The sequence below is a fragment of the Chiloscyllium punctatum genome, chromosome 3 (genome assembly GCF_047496795.1).
Source record: "Chiloscyllium punctatum isolate Juve2018m chromosome 3, sChiPun1.3, whole genome shotgun sequence".
Lineage (NCBI taxonomy): Eukaryota > Metazoa > Chordata > Chondrichthyes > Orectolobiformes > Hemiscylliidae > Chiloscyllium > Chiloscyllium punctatum.
In genome coordinates this window covers 59065427-59081807 of record NC_092741.1, presented here as the reverse complement: position 1 = coordinate 59081807, position 16381 = coordinate 59065427, and the positions used below count along the sequence as shown (strand labels likewise).

At 39.8% G+C, this 16381-nt stretch overlaps 1 protein-coding gene across 6 annotated transcripts in view; it reads left to right on the top strand.

Annotated features, from left to right (window-relative positions):
• Positions 1 to 16381, top strand: part of slc18b1 (solute carrier family 18 member B1) — a 63192-nt gene that overhangs the window by 36394 nt on the left and 10417 nt on the right. For all 6 annotated transcript variants that reach the window (XM_072553765.1, XM_072553763.1, XM_072553764.1 and 3 more), the window contains 5 exons: positions 5812 to 5948; positions 6788 to 6889; positions 10676 to 10767; positions 13468 to 13563; positions 16048 to 16122. In XM_072553765.1, the coding sequence (XP_072409866.1) occupies positions 5812 to 5948; positions 6788 to 6889; positions 10676 to 10767; positions 13468 to 13563; positions 16048 to 16122 (502 nt within the window). The remainder of the gene's footprint in view (positions 1 to 5811; positions 5949 to 6787; positions 6890 to 10675; positions 10768 to 13467; positions 13564 to 16047; positions 16123 to 16381) is intronic.

Here is a 16381-nt window from a genome sequence, read left to right as displayed (position 1 = left end):
GAAAGCAAATCTTAGCAGGACTTATACACTTAATGGTAAGGTCCTAGGGAATGTTGCTGAACAAAGAGACCTTGGAGTGTAGGTTCAAAGCTCCTTGAAAGTGGAGTCGCAGGTAGATAGGATAGTAAAGACGGCGTTTGGAATGCTTTCCTTTATTGGTCAGAGTATTGAGTACAGGAGTTGGGAGTTCATGTTGCAGCTGTACAGGACATTGGTTAGGCCACTGTTGGAATATTGCTTGCAATTCTGGTCTCATTCCTATCGGAAACATGTTTTGATACTTGAAAGAGTTCAGAAAAGATTTACAAGGATGTTGCCAGGGTTCAAGGATTTGAGCTATAGGGAGAGATTGAATCGGCTATGGCTGTTTTCCCTGTAGTGTTGGAGGCTGAGGGGTGATCTTATAGAGGTTTATAAAATCACGAGGACATGGATAGGATAAATAGACAAAGTCTTTTCCCTGGGTGGGGGAGTCCAGAACTAGAGGGCATAGGTTTAGGGTGAGAGGGGAAAGATATAAAAGAGACCTAAGGGGCAACTTTTTCTCACAGAGGGTGGTATGTGTATGGAGTAAGCTGCCAGAGGAAGTGATGGAGGCTAGTACAATTGCAACCTTTAGAAGGCGTCTAGATGGGTATATGAATTGGAAGGGTTTGGAGGGATATGGGCCAGGTGCTGGCAGGTAGGATTAGATTGGGTTGGGATATCTGGTCAGCGTGGACAAGTCGGACCGAAGGGTCTCTTTCCATGCTGTACATCTCTTTGACTCTATGACTCTAAGTAAACCAGCCAATATGGAAGTAGGGTATAATAATATTTTGAACAATGAGCAGATATGGACATCCTTTTGTTCAAAAAATCTGCTAATGCCAGTGATTAAATATTCTTTAGATATTGGAGTGCAAATACATAAATTTACAAGCATCGACTATTCCCTTTGAGAAGTAAAACAGGTAAAAATCAAAAAAATTAGCAAATAAACAAATGAAGTTCAAATTCATTTTTATACTCTCCATTATATTAATCAAGGTATAATTATTTCAATTTTGCTACTACAAAACAAAATACTGTGGATCCTGGCGATCTGAAACAAAAATTGCTGGTGAAGCTAAGCCAATTTGGCAGCACTAGTGGGAAGAAAGCAGTTAACCTTTCAAGTCCAGTGACGTTTCATCACTGCTGATGAAGAGTCACCAGACTTGAAATGTAAAGTAAATTTTGTTGTTGCTACTCTTAACTTGAAAGACAAATAAAATCTTAAGAGTCTTACATCATGGAAACAGACCCATTGGTCCAACTCACCCATGCCGATCAAACTAAACTAGTCCCACTTGCTTGTGTTTGGCCCATATCCCTCTAACCCTTTCCTACTCGTGTACTTAATTAAATGTCTTTAAATGTTGTACCTGTATCCAATTCTTCTTCTGGCAGTTTATTCCACATGCATACAACTCTGTGTGTGAAAATGTCGCTCCTCAGATCCCTTTTAAATCGTTGTCCTCCTATCTTAAAAATATGTCCCCTAGTTTTGATCTCGTCCCCCCCCACCAGAGAAAACATTTTTGCTATTCACCTTTTTTATACCCCTCATGATTTTATACACCTCAATAAAGTGACCTTTCAACCTACTATGCTCCAGTGAAAAAAGTCCCAGCCTATCCAGCCTCTCCATATAACTCAATCCTCTAGTCTGGCAACATTCTGGTAAATCTTATCTGAATCCTGTCCAATTTGATAACACCCTTCCTATAGTAGGGCGACTAGAACTGTACACTGTATTCCAAAAGTGGCCTCATCAACTTCTTGTGCAACTGAGGGGAGAAGGGCCAGCAAGAGGTTGTTGTCCACATTGGAACCAATGACATAGGAAGGGAAAAGGTTGAGATTCTGAATGGAGATTACAGAGAGGCAGAAATTTAAAAAGGAAGTCCTCGAGAGTAGTAATATCTGGATTACTCCTGGTGCTACGAGCTAGTGAGGGCAGGAATAGGAGGATAGAGCAGATGAATGCATGGCTGAGGAGCTGGTGTCTGGGAGAAGAATTCACATTTTTGGATCATTGGAATCACATTTGGGGTAGAAGTGACCTATACAAGAAGCACGGATTGCACCTAAATTGGAAGGGGACTAACATACTGGCAGGGAGATTTGCCAGAGCTGCTCGGGAGGATTTAAACAAGTAAGGGGGGGGGGGGGGGGGATGCTGGTGGTGGTGGTGGTTGTGGTGGGACCCAGGGAGATAGTGAGGAAAGAGATCGATCTGAGACTGGTACAGTTGAGAGCAGAAGTGAGTCAAACAGTCAGGGCAGGCAGGGACAAGGTAGGACTAATAAATTAAACTGCATTTATTTCAATGCAAGGGACCTAACAGGGAAGGCAGATGAACTCAGGGATGGTTAGGAATATGGGACTGGCATATCATAGCAATTACAGAAACATGGCTCAGGGATGGGCAGGACTGCCAGCTTCATGTTCCAGGATACAAATGCAACAGGAACGATAGAAAGGGAGGCAAGAGAGGAGGGAGGGTGGCATTTTTGATAAAAGATAGCATTACAGCTATGCTGAGGGAGGATACTCCTGGAAATACATCCAGGGAAATTATTTGGGTGGAACTGAGAAATAAGAAAGAGATAATAACCTGATTGGGATTGGATTATAGACCCCCTATTGGTCAAAGGGAAATTGAGAAGCAAACTTGTAAGGAGATCTCAGCTATCTGTAAGAATAATAAGGTGGTTATGGTAGGGGATTTTAACTTTCCAAACACAGACTGGGACTGCCATAGTGTTAAAGGTTTAGATAGAGAGGAATTTGTTAAGTGTGTCCAAGACAATTTTCTGATCAGTATGTGGATGTACCTACTAGAGAAGCTGCAAAACTTGACTTAATCTTGAGAAATAAGGCAGGGCAGTTGACTGAGGTGTCAGTGGAGGAGCACTTTGAGGCCAGCGACCAAAATTCTATTAGATTTAAAATAATGATGGAAAAGGATAGACCAGATCTAAAAGTTGAAGTTCTAAATTGGAGAAAGGCCAATTTTGACGGTATTAGGCAAGAACTTTCAAAAGCTGATTGGGGCAGACGTTCGCAGGTAAAGGGCCGGCTGGAAAATGGGAAGCCTTCAGAAGTGAGATAACAGGAGTCCAGAGAAAGTATGTTCCTGTCAGGGTGAAAGGAAAGGCTGGTAGGTCTAGGGAATGTTGAATGACAAAAGAAATTGAGGGTTTGGTTAAGAAAAAGAAGGAAGCATATATAAGGTATAGACAGGGTAGATCGAGTGAATCCTTAGAAGAGTATAACAGAAGTAGGAGTATACCTAAGAGGGAAATCAGGAGGGCAAAAAGGGGACATGAGATAGCTTTGGTAAATAGAATTAAGGAGAATCCAAAGAGTTTTTACAAATGCATTAAGGACAAAAGGGTAACTAGAGAGAGAATAGGGCCCCTCAAGGATCAGCAAGGTGGCCTTTGTGTTGAGCCGCAGAAAATGGGGGAGATATTAAATGAGCATTTTGCATCTGTATTTCCTGTGGAAAAGGATATGGAAGATATAGACTGTAGGGAAATAGATGGTGACATCTTGCAAAGTGTCCATATTACAGAGGAGGAAGTGCTGGATGTCTTGAAATGCATAGAAGTGGATAAATCCCCAGGACATGATCAGGTGTACCCTAGAACTCTGTGGGAAGCTACAAAAGTGATTGCTGGGCCTCTTGCTGAGATACTTGTATCATCGATAGTCACAGGTGAGGTGCCAGAAGACTGGAGGTTGGCAAACGTGGTGCCACTGTTTAAGAAGGGTGGTAAGGACAAGCCCTGGAACTATTGACCAGTGAGCCTGACGTCGGTGGTGGGCAAGTTGTTGGAGGGAATCCCGAGGGACAGGATGTACATGTATTTGGCAAGGCAAGGACTGATTAGGGATCGTCAATATGGCTTTATACGTGGGAAATCATGTCTCACAAACTTGATTCCGTTTTTTGAGGAAGTAACAAAGAGGATTGATGTGGGCAGAGCGGTAGATGTGATCTACACGGACTTCAGTAAGGCGTTTGACAAGATTCCCCATGGGACACTGGTGAGCAAAGTTAGATCTCATGGAATACAGGGAGAACTAGCCATTTGGATACAGAACTGGCTCAAAGATAGAAGACAGAGGGTGGTGGTGGATAGTTGTTTTTCAGACTGGATGCCTGTGACCAGTGGAGTGCCACAAGGATCGGTGCTGGGCCCTCTACTTTTTGTCATTTACATAAATGATTTGGATGCAAGCATAAGAGGTACAGTTAGTAAGTTTGCAGATGACACCAAAATTGGAGGTTAGATTTAGATTAGATTAGATTAGATTACTTACAGTGTGGAAACAGGCCCTTTGGCCCAACAAGTCAACACTGACCAGTGGAAGCACAGCCCACCCATACCCCTACATTTACCCCTTACCTAACACTATGGGCAATTTAGCGTGGCCAATTCACCTGACCTGCACATCTTTGGACTGTGGGAGGAAACCGGAGCACCCGGAAGAAACCCACGCAGACATGGGGAGAATGTGCAAACTCCACACAGTCTGTCGCCTGAAGCGGGAATTGAACCCGGGTCTCTGGCGCTGTGAGGCAGCAAAGAGTTATCTCAGATTAAACCAGGATCTGGACCAGATGGGCCAATGGGCTGAGAAGTGACAGGTGGAGTTTAATTCAGATAAATGAGAGGTGCTGCATTTTGGGAAAGCAAATCTTAGTAAGACTTATACACTTAATGATAAGGTCCTAGGGAGTGTTGCTGAACAAAGAGACCTTGGAGTGCAGGTTCATAGCTCCTTGAAAGTGGAGTCGCAGGTAGATAGGATAGTGAAGAAGGTGTTTGGTATGCTATCCTTTATTGGTCAGAGTATTGAGTACAGGAGTTGGGAGGTCATGTTGCGGCTGTACAGGACATTGGTTAGGCCACTGTTGGAAAATTGTGTGCAATTCTGGTCTCCTTCCTATTGGAAAGATGTTGTGAAACTTTAAAGGGTTCAGAAAAGATTTACATTTGTGTGCCTGATTGTAATTTCTATAAGTTCTTGTATTGGCTTTCTGGATCCCACCATATCACTGTTTGTAACTGAGAAGGTAAGAATTCCTGTCTTTGAATTTCTTTATTCGTATCCTATGTGTTTCCTTAAGTCCAGGGTTGGAGGATTTGAGCTATAGGGAGAAGCTGAACAGACTGGGGCTGTTTTCCCTGGAGTGTCAGAGGCTGAGGGGTGACCTTAGTATTTACAAAATTATTAGGGGCATGGATAGGATAAATAGGCAAAGTCATTTCCCTGGGATCGGGGAGTCCAGAACTAGAAGGCATAGGTTTAGGGTGAGAGGGGAAAGATATAAAAAAGACCTACGGGGCAACTTTTTCACACAGAGGGTGGTATGTGGATGGAATGAGCTGCCAGAGTAAGGATGGAGACTAGTACAATTGTAACATTTAAGAGGCATTTGGATGGGTACATGAATAGGGTTTGGAGGGATATGGGCCTGGTGCTGGCAGGTGGGACTGGATTGGGTAGGGATATCTGGTCGGCATGGACGGGTTGGACCGAATGGCCTGTTTCCATGTTGTACATCTCTATGACTCTATGACTATGACTCTAACTTCAACGTGATATCTCAACTCCTATTGTGCACAATGGTCTGAGCGATGAAGGTAAGTGTGCAATGCTTGCAATAAGAATGTTGAAAATGTTACACACTGCAAAACTGTATAATGCAGCTGTGGATGCTATTGTTAAAATACAGTGGAATATATGTTGATCAAAGCTGTTGATTTTTAGATGGAATTGCCAGCAAAGAGTCATTCTGGAAACTACTTGCAATCCCCAAAATAACATTTGTGTGCCTGATTGTAATTTCTATAAGTTCTTGTATTGGCTTTCTGGATCCCACCATATCACTGTTTGTAACTGAGAAGGTAAGAATTCCTGTCTTTGAATTTCTTTATTCGTATCCTATGTGTTTCCTTAAGTTCAGCATATTTGAAAGTAGAGAAACAGGTGACCTACTTCTGTCCTGCCCAGCCCAGACCTATCTTGCATATTTTGGCAGGTCGACGAGGTGTCCAATAGCCCAGCTACCATCTATCTTGAGGCCCATAAGTGACCAACTCGTGCCTGCTTCCACATTCTAATTCTCTCTTCCCTTTAAAACTTGCAGGAAGAGAAGACAGAAGAAAGGTACACAGTTTGGGATATTTTATTTGGGAAGGGTTCTACTCTGATTCATTGGAAATGCATCTTCCCCACCAACACTCTAACCTTCGTGAAGATCCACCCAAACCACCTTATGAACCATAAAACCACATAGGTCAACTGACCTTGTTTCTGTATTCTAAATTCTATGCAGGACTAGAATAGGCTCAAGGGGCTAAAATTCTCATGTTATTATGTTTCACTATTTAGATGTAAGTGTCATTAAAATGTCAACCTTCAGGTAATAGGGCATCACTGGTTTTGTACATATTATCAAATGGCCTTACAGAATATCTGAATATTAACAGAAACTTTTCAGCATCCAACATGTGATGTAATGTTCTCTTAAAGTGGACCACTGGATTTTATAAACGTAATACCAGAAATCAAATAAGTGTTTTCTCTGAGGATGGCTGTTTTAAAATACCTAAGAGTGATATGATCAACATATCAATATATACATTTTTAAAAACCATTTGACTGCTGGATTAAAGCCCATTGAATGTTCCTTGAGTTATGATTTGATCAGTGTTGAATATACTTTCTTTTATTTACTCTCCAGTTCAACCTGCACTCTGGATATATAGGACTAGTATTTCTCGGATTCGCTTTGTCATATGCTCTATCCTCCCCATTACTTGGATATTTAAGTGATAATATACCAGTAAGTATGCAGACTAGCTTGAATGTCTTTTGTGTTTTGAAACTTTTATTTCCTAAATGCAGATTCTTTACCCATCATTATAAATCTCTCTTTTGTTCTATTGATTTTGTTCATCAGTGTTTAAGCAGATTCGATTTTAATACTTCGATTCAAACAAATGCTGTAAATCAATCATCATTCCAATTTATGAATTTACATACCTACAAAGTTTACAGTCTTTTTTCAAAAACCTGTTTATAATATCATTTCTATGAATAAAATAAATAAAATTTCAGATACACTGAGCGACAGATGAAATGTATCAAAGGATTATGGGTTCACTCTCATTCCCTAGGATTGAGTCCAAAAAGCAAGGCTGACACTGCAGTGCAGTGTAGCACATTCTGGCCTCTAAGGTGTAACTAAACATTATTTTATAAAAGAAAAAAATTTCCCAGCCAAGATTTACCCCTCAGCTAACATTTCTCAAAAATGCATCATCCAGTTATTATCTTATTGCAGTTTTTGGGGAACATACCGTATGTAAATTGGCTGCTGTGTTTGTCAGGCTAGCGTCCTGGGCCTAATCATCCTCAGCTGCTTCGTCACATCCTTTTCTCCATCATAAGATTGTAAGTGGGGATGTTTGCTGATGATTGATTACACTCATTCTCAAGTCCTCAGATACTGAAGCAGTCCATGTCCAAATGCAGCACCACACTCTCAACTATGATCTGGTCAATATCCAGGCTTGGGTTGAAAAGAGGCAAGTAACATTCATGCCACACAAATGCCAGGCAGTGACCATCTCCAATGGGAGACAATATATCCACGACCCTTTGACATTCAGTTGCATTACCATCACTGAATTCCCCTCCCACTACAGACATCCTGGGGCATTTCCATTAACTAGCAACTGAACTGGATTAGCCATATAAGTACTGTGGCTTCAAGAGGCCAGAAATCCTGTAATGTGTAACTGACCTCCTGATTCCTCAAAAGCCTGACCATCAATTACAAGGCACAAGTCAGGAGTATCATAAGGTATTCCCCAATTGCCTGGATGAGTGCAGCTCTACCAACAATAAGAGGCTTGATACTGTCAAGGACAATACATCCACAAGGACTCATACCAATTTTTATAGATGCACCGTAGAAAGCATTCTGTCTGAATGCATCACAGAGGAATGGATAAAGGTAAGAACTGTAATTAATGAATGGCTCTCATACATTTCATCTGACTCATTGCAACACGTTGACTGTTATCAAAATAAGTTCTTAATTTTCTTGTAAGCAAGATGTTTATCCTTTTGTTCAATAAAAAGGTGACTTCAAACTTGTAGTTTCAAAAGATCTCCTCCAATGAGGTCTTACTGCATCTTTTATTAGGATCTAAAATTAATCTCTATGATTAGTCAACAGCTCAATTATCACTTGTGATCAGCAGGAGGGTAGAAAATGATTAACTGGACCTTGATTTTTTTTTCAGGTAGAAATTCTGAAGTCCCTGATATCTTTATCATATTGTACCATTTTTATAGATTGTCAAAACAAGTGTTTTGTGTTCAGATTGTACAGCCCAGCAGAATTGAGCAAATATGGGAAGAATCTTCCTCATTTAGTCATAAAACCACAGAAACATGCAATAGTTCTGCGTTGGGGCTTCATCAAGTTTTTTGGTATTCTTTGATGCAACTTTTGGCACGCCCTCCTGCACGCTTTTCTTTGTATAAGGATTAATGCCCTGGCTTGATATTGTGGGATCATGTTCAAATAACAACCACAATTGGTGAGTGGTGAAAATAGTCTCTTTATTCAGCAATCACAGCACCAGTTTGAGGTAGCAATAGAATCCCACTATATAGCTCTCACAAGAGCCCCTTTGTACACAGTTCTTAGGCATATTAAAATCTTATTACTATAGTGTTACATTTTTCATCTATAGTGCATAAAGATTTGAAGGGCTTCTGTCCAAGGAGACAGGCAATGGGTTAAAACGTGTTAATTGCTGGCTGCGATTTCTCATGGGATGTCTGTTCGCTCTGAATCATAGAATCCTTATAGTGTGGAAACAGGCCCTTTGGCCCAACGGGTCCACCCTGGCTGTCCGGGGAGTGGCCCACCCAGAGCCATTCCCTGACTGTATTACTCTACATTTATCCCTGACTAATGCACCTAACCTACCCATCCCTGAATAACCTATTATGGGCAATTTAGCATGCATAAGGGGCAACCTTTTCACACAGAGGGTGGTATGTGTATGGAATGAGCTGCCAGAGGAAGTGGTGGAGGCTAGTTCAATTGCAATATTAAAAAGGCATCTGGATGGGTATATGAATAGGAAGGGTTTGGAGGGATATGGGCCAGGTGCTGGCAGGTGGGACTAGATTGGATTGGGATATCTGGTCGGCATGGACGAGTTGGACTGAAGGGCCTGTTTCCATGCTGTACATCTCAATGACTCTACTCTTCCCAAGACTGCAAGAAAGTACAAAGAGCCAAGAACACAGCCCAATCCATCTCGCAACCAGCCTTCCAACCATTAACTGCATCTGTACTTCCCGCTGCCTCCGGAAAGCAGCCAACATAATCAAAACCCCTTTCACTCCAGTTATACTGTCTTCCAGCCTCTTCTGTCAGGCAGAAGAACTAAATGTTTGTATATGCGTATGGATATTCAAGAACAGCTTCTTCCCCACTGTTATTAGACTTCTGAATGGACCTCTCAAATTTTAGATTTAATGTTGCTTTCTCTGTCTTTCTCTCTGTGCACCTCCTCTGCGGCTGTAACATTGTATTCTTTCCTCTGTTATGTTACCCTATTGCACTTTCTGTGGTGTGGTCTGCCTGTACTGCATGCAAAACAAACCTTCACTGTACCTAGGTACATGTGACAATAAATGATATTAAAATTAAACAAAGCAGCTCACTTGATTGGCTTCATATCTACAACCATCCACTCCCTCTACCAATGACACTCAGCAGCAATGTGTACTGTTGTCAAGATGCACTGAAAAAAAATCATCAAATATCCTTAAACAGCACCTTCCAAACTCTTGACAGCTTTCACCTACAAAGAAAAGGACAACCGATACTTGGGAACACCACACCTGTATTATTGAGTTTTGAGAAGGTTTATAGCTCAGATTGAGGATCTGGATGTAAGTTTGCTCGCTGAGCTGGAAGGTTCATTTCAGACATTTTGTCACCATACAAGGTAACATCATCAGTGAGCCTCTGGATGAAGCGCTGGTGGCATAACCCGCTTTCTATTTATGTCTTTAGGATTCCTTGGTTTACCATACTGAGTTAGCTCCACCTCATTAGCATTACACAGGTCTTCCTGGAGGTTTTCCTTTACCTAAAGCATTCAATTCACTGTGGAGGTTTCAGCCCAATCAATATCCAGCATCATACTCTGAAATCTCTATTCATATTTTGAGAGTTGTGATGAATTCCACCACTGCAGTTGAGACATCCACAATATTTTACAACATCCTAAATAAATAGCCCTCTACATGTTTTATCAAATGTCATTTCATCACAGCTCCCTTTTATAAAATTCCAGGATCTAGATTCGCATCTAATTGTGTGCCAAGTTTTATTGAGATCTGTATTTGATTCATGCATTCAGTACAATCGCCAAAGGTTTAATCGGTGTAGAACATCTTATGCAGACATATTGTTTAATTGAAATCTTACAAAATATAATCTGGAATTTGTAAAAAGGTGGGAGAGAATGTGTTCTTCTTGCTCAGTTTTAATTTTACATTTTATTATCTTTCTCATTCTTCCTCCCAATTCCAGAGAATTAGGAAGTGGCTAATGCTTATTGGAAGTTGGCTAATTGCTGTTAGCTTTTTTTTATTGGGACCAGCACCTATTTTTCATATCAAGTGGTATGTATTATTTAGTTTTGTTTTCTTAAGTTTTTACTTTAAGTAATATTATGTTGTGATCTGGAATGCTTTGTCTGCAAGGCTGGTAATATTTTCTAAAGGAAATGAGCTAAAAACTTGAATGCAAGACAATTTCAAGGCTGTAGGGAAAGTAAAGGAGAGTAGATCTTTATGATATTTTTTCATGGACTTGGTATAGGCATGAAAGGTCAAATGGTTTCCTTCTGTTATTTTTTTAAAGCAGTACAGTCTGTCAAAGTGGGAAAAACTGCTAACCCTGAAGTCTGTTTTACTGATCAGGCTGTACATGTCAGATAGCGTTGTCATGTAAGTATTTACAAAGTAATTATGACATTCACTACATTTAGGCGACCCATCTCTTGTTTCTTAAGATTTGACATCGGGTAACACTGAATGTAAATTTAGAAGTGTAAGCAGGAGCACTAGAGAAACAGGGTGAAAGTAAGGACTGCAGATGCTGGAGATTAGAGTCGAGAGTGTGGAGCTGGATAAGCACAGCAGGTCAGGCAGCATCCGAGGAGCAGGAAAATCGACATTTCAAGCAAAAGCATTTCATCAGGACACAGGCATTCCCTTGAGCCTATTCCACCATTCAATAATAATATGGATGAATTTGTACATCAACTCCATTCTTTCATATCTTTATATCATTTGATTTCCTTAGTGCCCAAAGCATCTATTGATCCTTGTCCTAAATATACTAATTGACTGAATATCCGTAATCTTCTGAATCAGAGAATTTCAAAGATTCTCAAAATATATCACAGTCCTAAATCCTTTATTCTGACACTGTGATCATTGATTTTGCAGTAAAGGGAAGCAGACTACCCTGTCAGGTCTCCTCAAGATCTTATATACTTCAATAACTTTACCTCTTTCTTCTAACCTCCAATTATTACAGAGCCAACTTGAACAACATTTCCTCATAATATTTCTATATTACCATTTCCTTTGCAGTCTCTCTGTGTCCTTTCAAACTTTCTTTCCTATCTTTGTGTCATCAACAATTTAGCAACCATATATTCAGTTGTTTAGTAGTACAGAAGTTGGATCTTTTTTCAGCTGTACTCATTTTGTCAAAGTTTTATGCCTTGCATGCATCAGCAAGATTTGTAAGAAATACCAGAGCAAAGGAAAAAACTGTTTGTAGTTCTCAGCCAATACAAACAGGTTGTTTTCCCTTTACGTTGATATTTCCTATCCTGATGAGTGCAAAATGAAGAACTTCAAAATGTGCTTTTACAGCACTCCTCAAGTAAAGTTCCTTTCATCCTAAATCATTGACATACGTTGTAAATAGTGAGGCCCCAATATTGAATCCTGTGGCATTCCACTTAATACATCTCGTCAATAGAAAAATAATCAATCTATGCCTATTCTCCATTTCCTGTTACCTAACCAATACACTATTCGCATCAATATATTATCTGCTACATGGCAAGCTCTTATTTCTGTGCAACAACTTTTGATGTGGCTGTCAGTTAAATAATCTCTGCAAGTCTAAGTACATCACATCCACAGGCTCTCCCTTATCCACGTACAGCCAAATCGCTGTGCGCATCACACTTAATACTTTTCATGTCACACTTCAGGTGACCCCACTACACTATTCACACATACACACACACACACATTTTCTTACATACTTTCACACTCACGCAGACCCTCTCTTATACACGCTATCTCAGATACACACACACACCTCCCCTGCACACACCCTCTCATAGGCATTTACTCACTCACACATACACTCTATCAAGCATGCACACACATAAACGCTCTCAAACAAACACATATACTCACATGCACGCAGACACACAAGTCTATGGGGTGAATTTGCATTTGCAGAATTGTATTTACAGTCTATTTTGTTCAGAAAACACACATCTGTAGGCAGTCAATATTTTTTATAATCCATGTGATCATTTAAAAATTCCTACTTTGGAAATAGAACCAGACTGACTCAAGATAGGAATACGTATAGACTCTAAACTCACACCGTTAATGCATTGTCTGAGTTGAGATGTCACCTCTTTTTAAAATAACCTTAAGTTACCTTGAGAATGTGACTTGAAAGAAGTTCTGGGATTTACATATTAATGAATCAAAACCTGCAATCCATTCTAAAAGATGAAAGACTTAACAGCAATCCAGGTTTGTTCAGTATATCACTTCGGTTGTTTGACACTATGATTTTTTGCTATAAATTCTGTGTCCTATGATCCTGCTCCACTAACTTCCTGATGAAGGAGCTGCACTCCAAAAGCTTGTACTTCCAAATAAACCTGTTGGACTATAGACTGGAGTCGTGTGATTTTTAACTTGGTCCACCCCTGTCCAACACCAGCACCTCCACATCATTAATATTTTTCCTAATTTTTTGAAAAAAAAACTTTTCCACACTTCTCATCGGGAGGATAATTTTACATTTCCAGGAATTATGCTCCATTTTACAGGTGTTTTAATAACTTTTGACTTTATGACACAATCAATCTGCAAATCATTGGCAAACCAACTGAAAATGTTTGATCTGGTGCTCAATCATCATGGGTTATTGGTTTATGGGGAGAGGGCATAATCTTTTTTTAAATACTAAATCTCAAATACTAAATGAATGATACTTACCTGACTCAAAATAGAAACATTTCTAAGATTCAATTTTATTTGTTTCCTTTGCAGCCGGCTCTGGATGTTTGTTTTGATGCTGGTAATCAGTGGGTTTTCGCTCAGCTTAAGTGGAATTCCTGTTTTCCCAGAAATTATCTCCTGTGTTTAGTAAGAATTTTAAAATTATGATGTATTATTTTCAACTTTAAAAGGTACTTTTTTTAATAATCATGTTTATTGTAACTGAGGAAAGTTTAACTGGCTGACTTTGACAATGGTAACATGAATATTTATCTACGTATTATATTCTGCACTCACCATCTCTTCAGATTTGGTCTTCATTTCCATCTTTGTTCAGTTAGAAAGCAGCCCTTGGATTTCCCGGCTGCCCACCTTCAAGAGGTTTATTATGTCAATTTTGTCAATGTTTGAACACCATCACCATGCTGTCCTGAAAGCATGAGCAGTACTTTATATTATTTACAGTCGGTCTTTGTTATAATCCTGAAATAGAAAATTAGAAATGCGTAGATAAATATTCATGTTACCATCTCTCTTTTTTTATGCTCTGGCCCTGGTGTACATGTTAATTTATCCAAGTAGTCTGCCTATTTGAGATACATGACTTTTCCAAATTCAGAACTTGCTGTGTACAATTTTCTGTTTTGTCAATGCACAGGAAAAGAAAGCCTACTTGTCCATTAGTCTGCACAAATTCACCTATAATGAAACATACTGGGAGTGTAGTGACTGTGTGAACAAATGCCCTTAGCTTTGGATTGATGCAAAGTGTCATTTGGGTGTTGAAACCTCTGGTGACACCAAGGCATAGTTGACGACGTTGCTTAGCAGAGCTTCCAACCTTATTGTCACATTGGGTTCTGACTCTGGATTCATGCAACATTTGGAAATATCTGACATTAATAAGAGGCATGAGCATTTCACATTGCATTTTATGAAAGCTGGTGCAGCATAGTCATAAATCCAACTGAATCCTCATGCTAGCCCGCAGTGAGAAGTAATTTACAAGCCAAATCTGTGAAGTGAACTGAAATGCTTTTGTGATAATTGAACACTCTACTGAAGTAAAGCTTTGTTTATATGACAGACAGGAATTTAATGCCTCAATTAGACAGGTAGATTTACACTACAAAAACAGAAATTGCTGGAAAAGCTCAGCAGGTCTGACAGCATCTATCAAGAGAAGCCAGAGTTAGCGTTTTGGGTCCAGTGACCCTTCCTCAGAACTGGGAAGAGTCACCAGACCTGATTTCACTTCATAGACCTGCTCAGCTTTTCCAGCAATTTCTGTGTTTGTTTCTGATTTACACAGCATGCATAGTTCTTTCAGTTTTTATTTAGGTTTAACACTACTGTTGATTCTGGAGACTGCGGTTTGTGATCACAACTACCTAATGTAGGCAGTTGACAATTTATAAGAACATTCTTATCATTTATTCAGAAACAGCAGTTTAAAAAGGAAAGGGCATGTATGGCTCAAGACAGATGCGAATGCTTTACTGATCCTGAAGCTGTTCTCTAAAATGGAGGCTAGGACGCAATGCTTTTCCATGTCCCAAATGTCTTGCAGTCTTTTGTGGTAGCTTTTGGTGGTCTTTCTTAGTAGCAGTCCTTTTTTCCTTCAGGTTGATGTCATGGAAGTTCTGGTTTTCCCCCAAAAGGATGGTGGCTTGGCTCCCTGGATCATCTCATTAACTAGCTCTCCCCTCTACCTCTGTTGATAGACCTTATTTTGGGGGCTATAATTAGATCAAGAACCAAAATGCACAGTTTAAAGTGTTTTGCAACTAAGCAAATGTGAGATGAGGAAAAACTTATTGAGCTAGTGAGTAGTTAGACAATGGCCTGGAAATATGGTGGAGGAAAATTCAATTGAAGCATTCAGGAGGGAATTGGATAATTATTCAAATACAAATAAAATGCAGTATTATAGGGTTGAGGGAAGAGAGTGGTATGAAGTTAAAATGCTCAGGAAACCAATGCTGACATGATGGTTGAATGGCCTTTTTCTGCACCATTACAATTCTGTCATTCTTAGAAAACTTGGGGCACTTGTATTTTCTTCCTCTTTCTGACTGGATACCTGTTTGCACTATCTTGCCTCCTCAAGAGGAAGAGATGCTTGAGTAAAGTTGAAGCTCCTGATTACCCCTTGCCTTACCACTGATGCTGAGCACCAATGGCTAAAGCAATGGAGTGCATTTCCAGGAGTCACTGAATTCTCCAGGACCACGGTCTCCATGGCTGCCACTAATCCATCCACGGAGTCAAAAAGATATACCCATGCTGGAGACAGCATGATAATAATAAAATTGGTTGATTCATTTAACTTTCAATCTAGTTTTGAGTGTCTCTAACAAACCTATCTGCTACTATTGAGTTCAAGACTTTTTAAATGCAAATTTCACAATCTCAAATCATGTTCCCAGATTATTAGCCTGAGTCTTTGGATTACTAGACTAGTGATGATTCAAACTCTTAAAATTAATTTACATTTGGTATGCTAATTGAGAAGTTGATGACTTATCACACCTGAATTTTTAAATACAGAAGCATACGAATGAACAAGTTTTAATGACCTAGTGAGATTTGATAGTAATAATTGACATTGACTTTCACCTTTTCATCCAGTGAGAATGGATTTGAAGAGGGACTTGGTACTTTAGGTCTAGTGTCTGGAATGTTTGGAGCTTGTTGGTGTTTGGGGTATGTATCTGCATGTGTTTCTATATAGAAATGTGTTTAATTTCTTAGGTTAGTATTTTAGTAGTTTTGGTATATCTAATGAGGTATCCAGTACTTTTGTGTCTTAGTCTGTTTTAAGTTCTTTTGCTCCATGTGCTCATATAACCAAGAGTAATATTTGAGTTTTTGTAACCAGATGTGCTGGCCAATCGGGTCAAGAGGGAAATTACCAGCTTAATGTTTGGGGAAGCTGTAAAACCTAGATACTAAGGGGATCCAT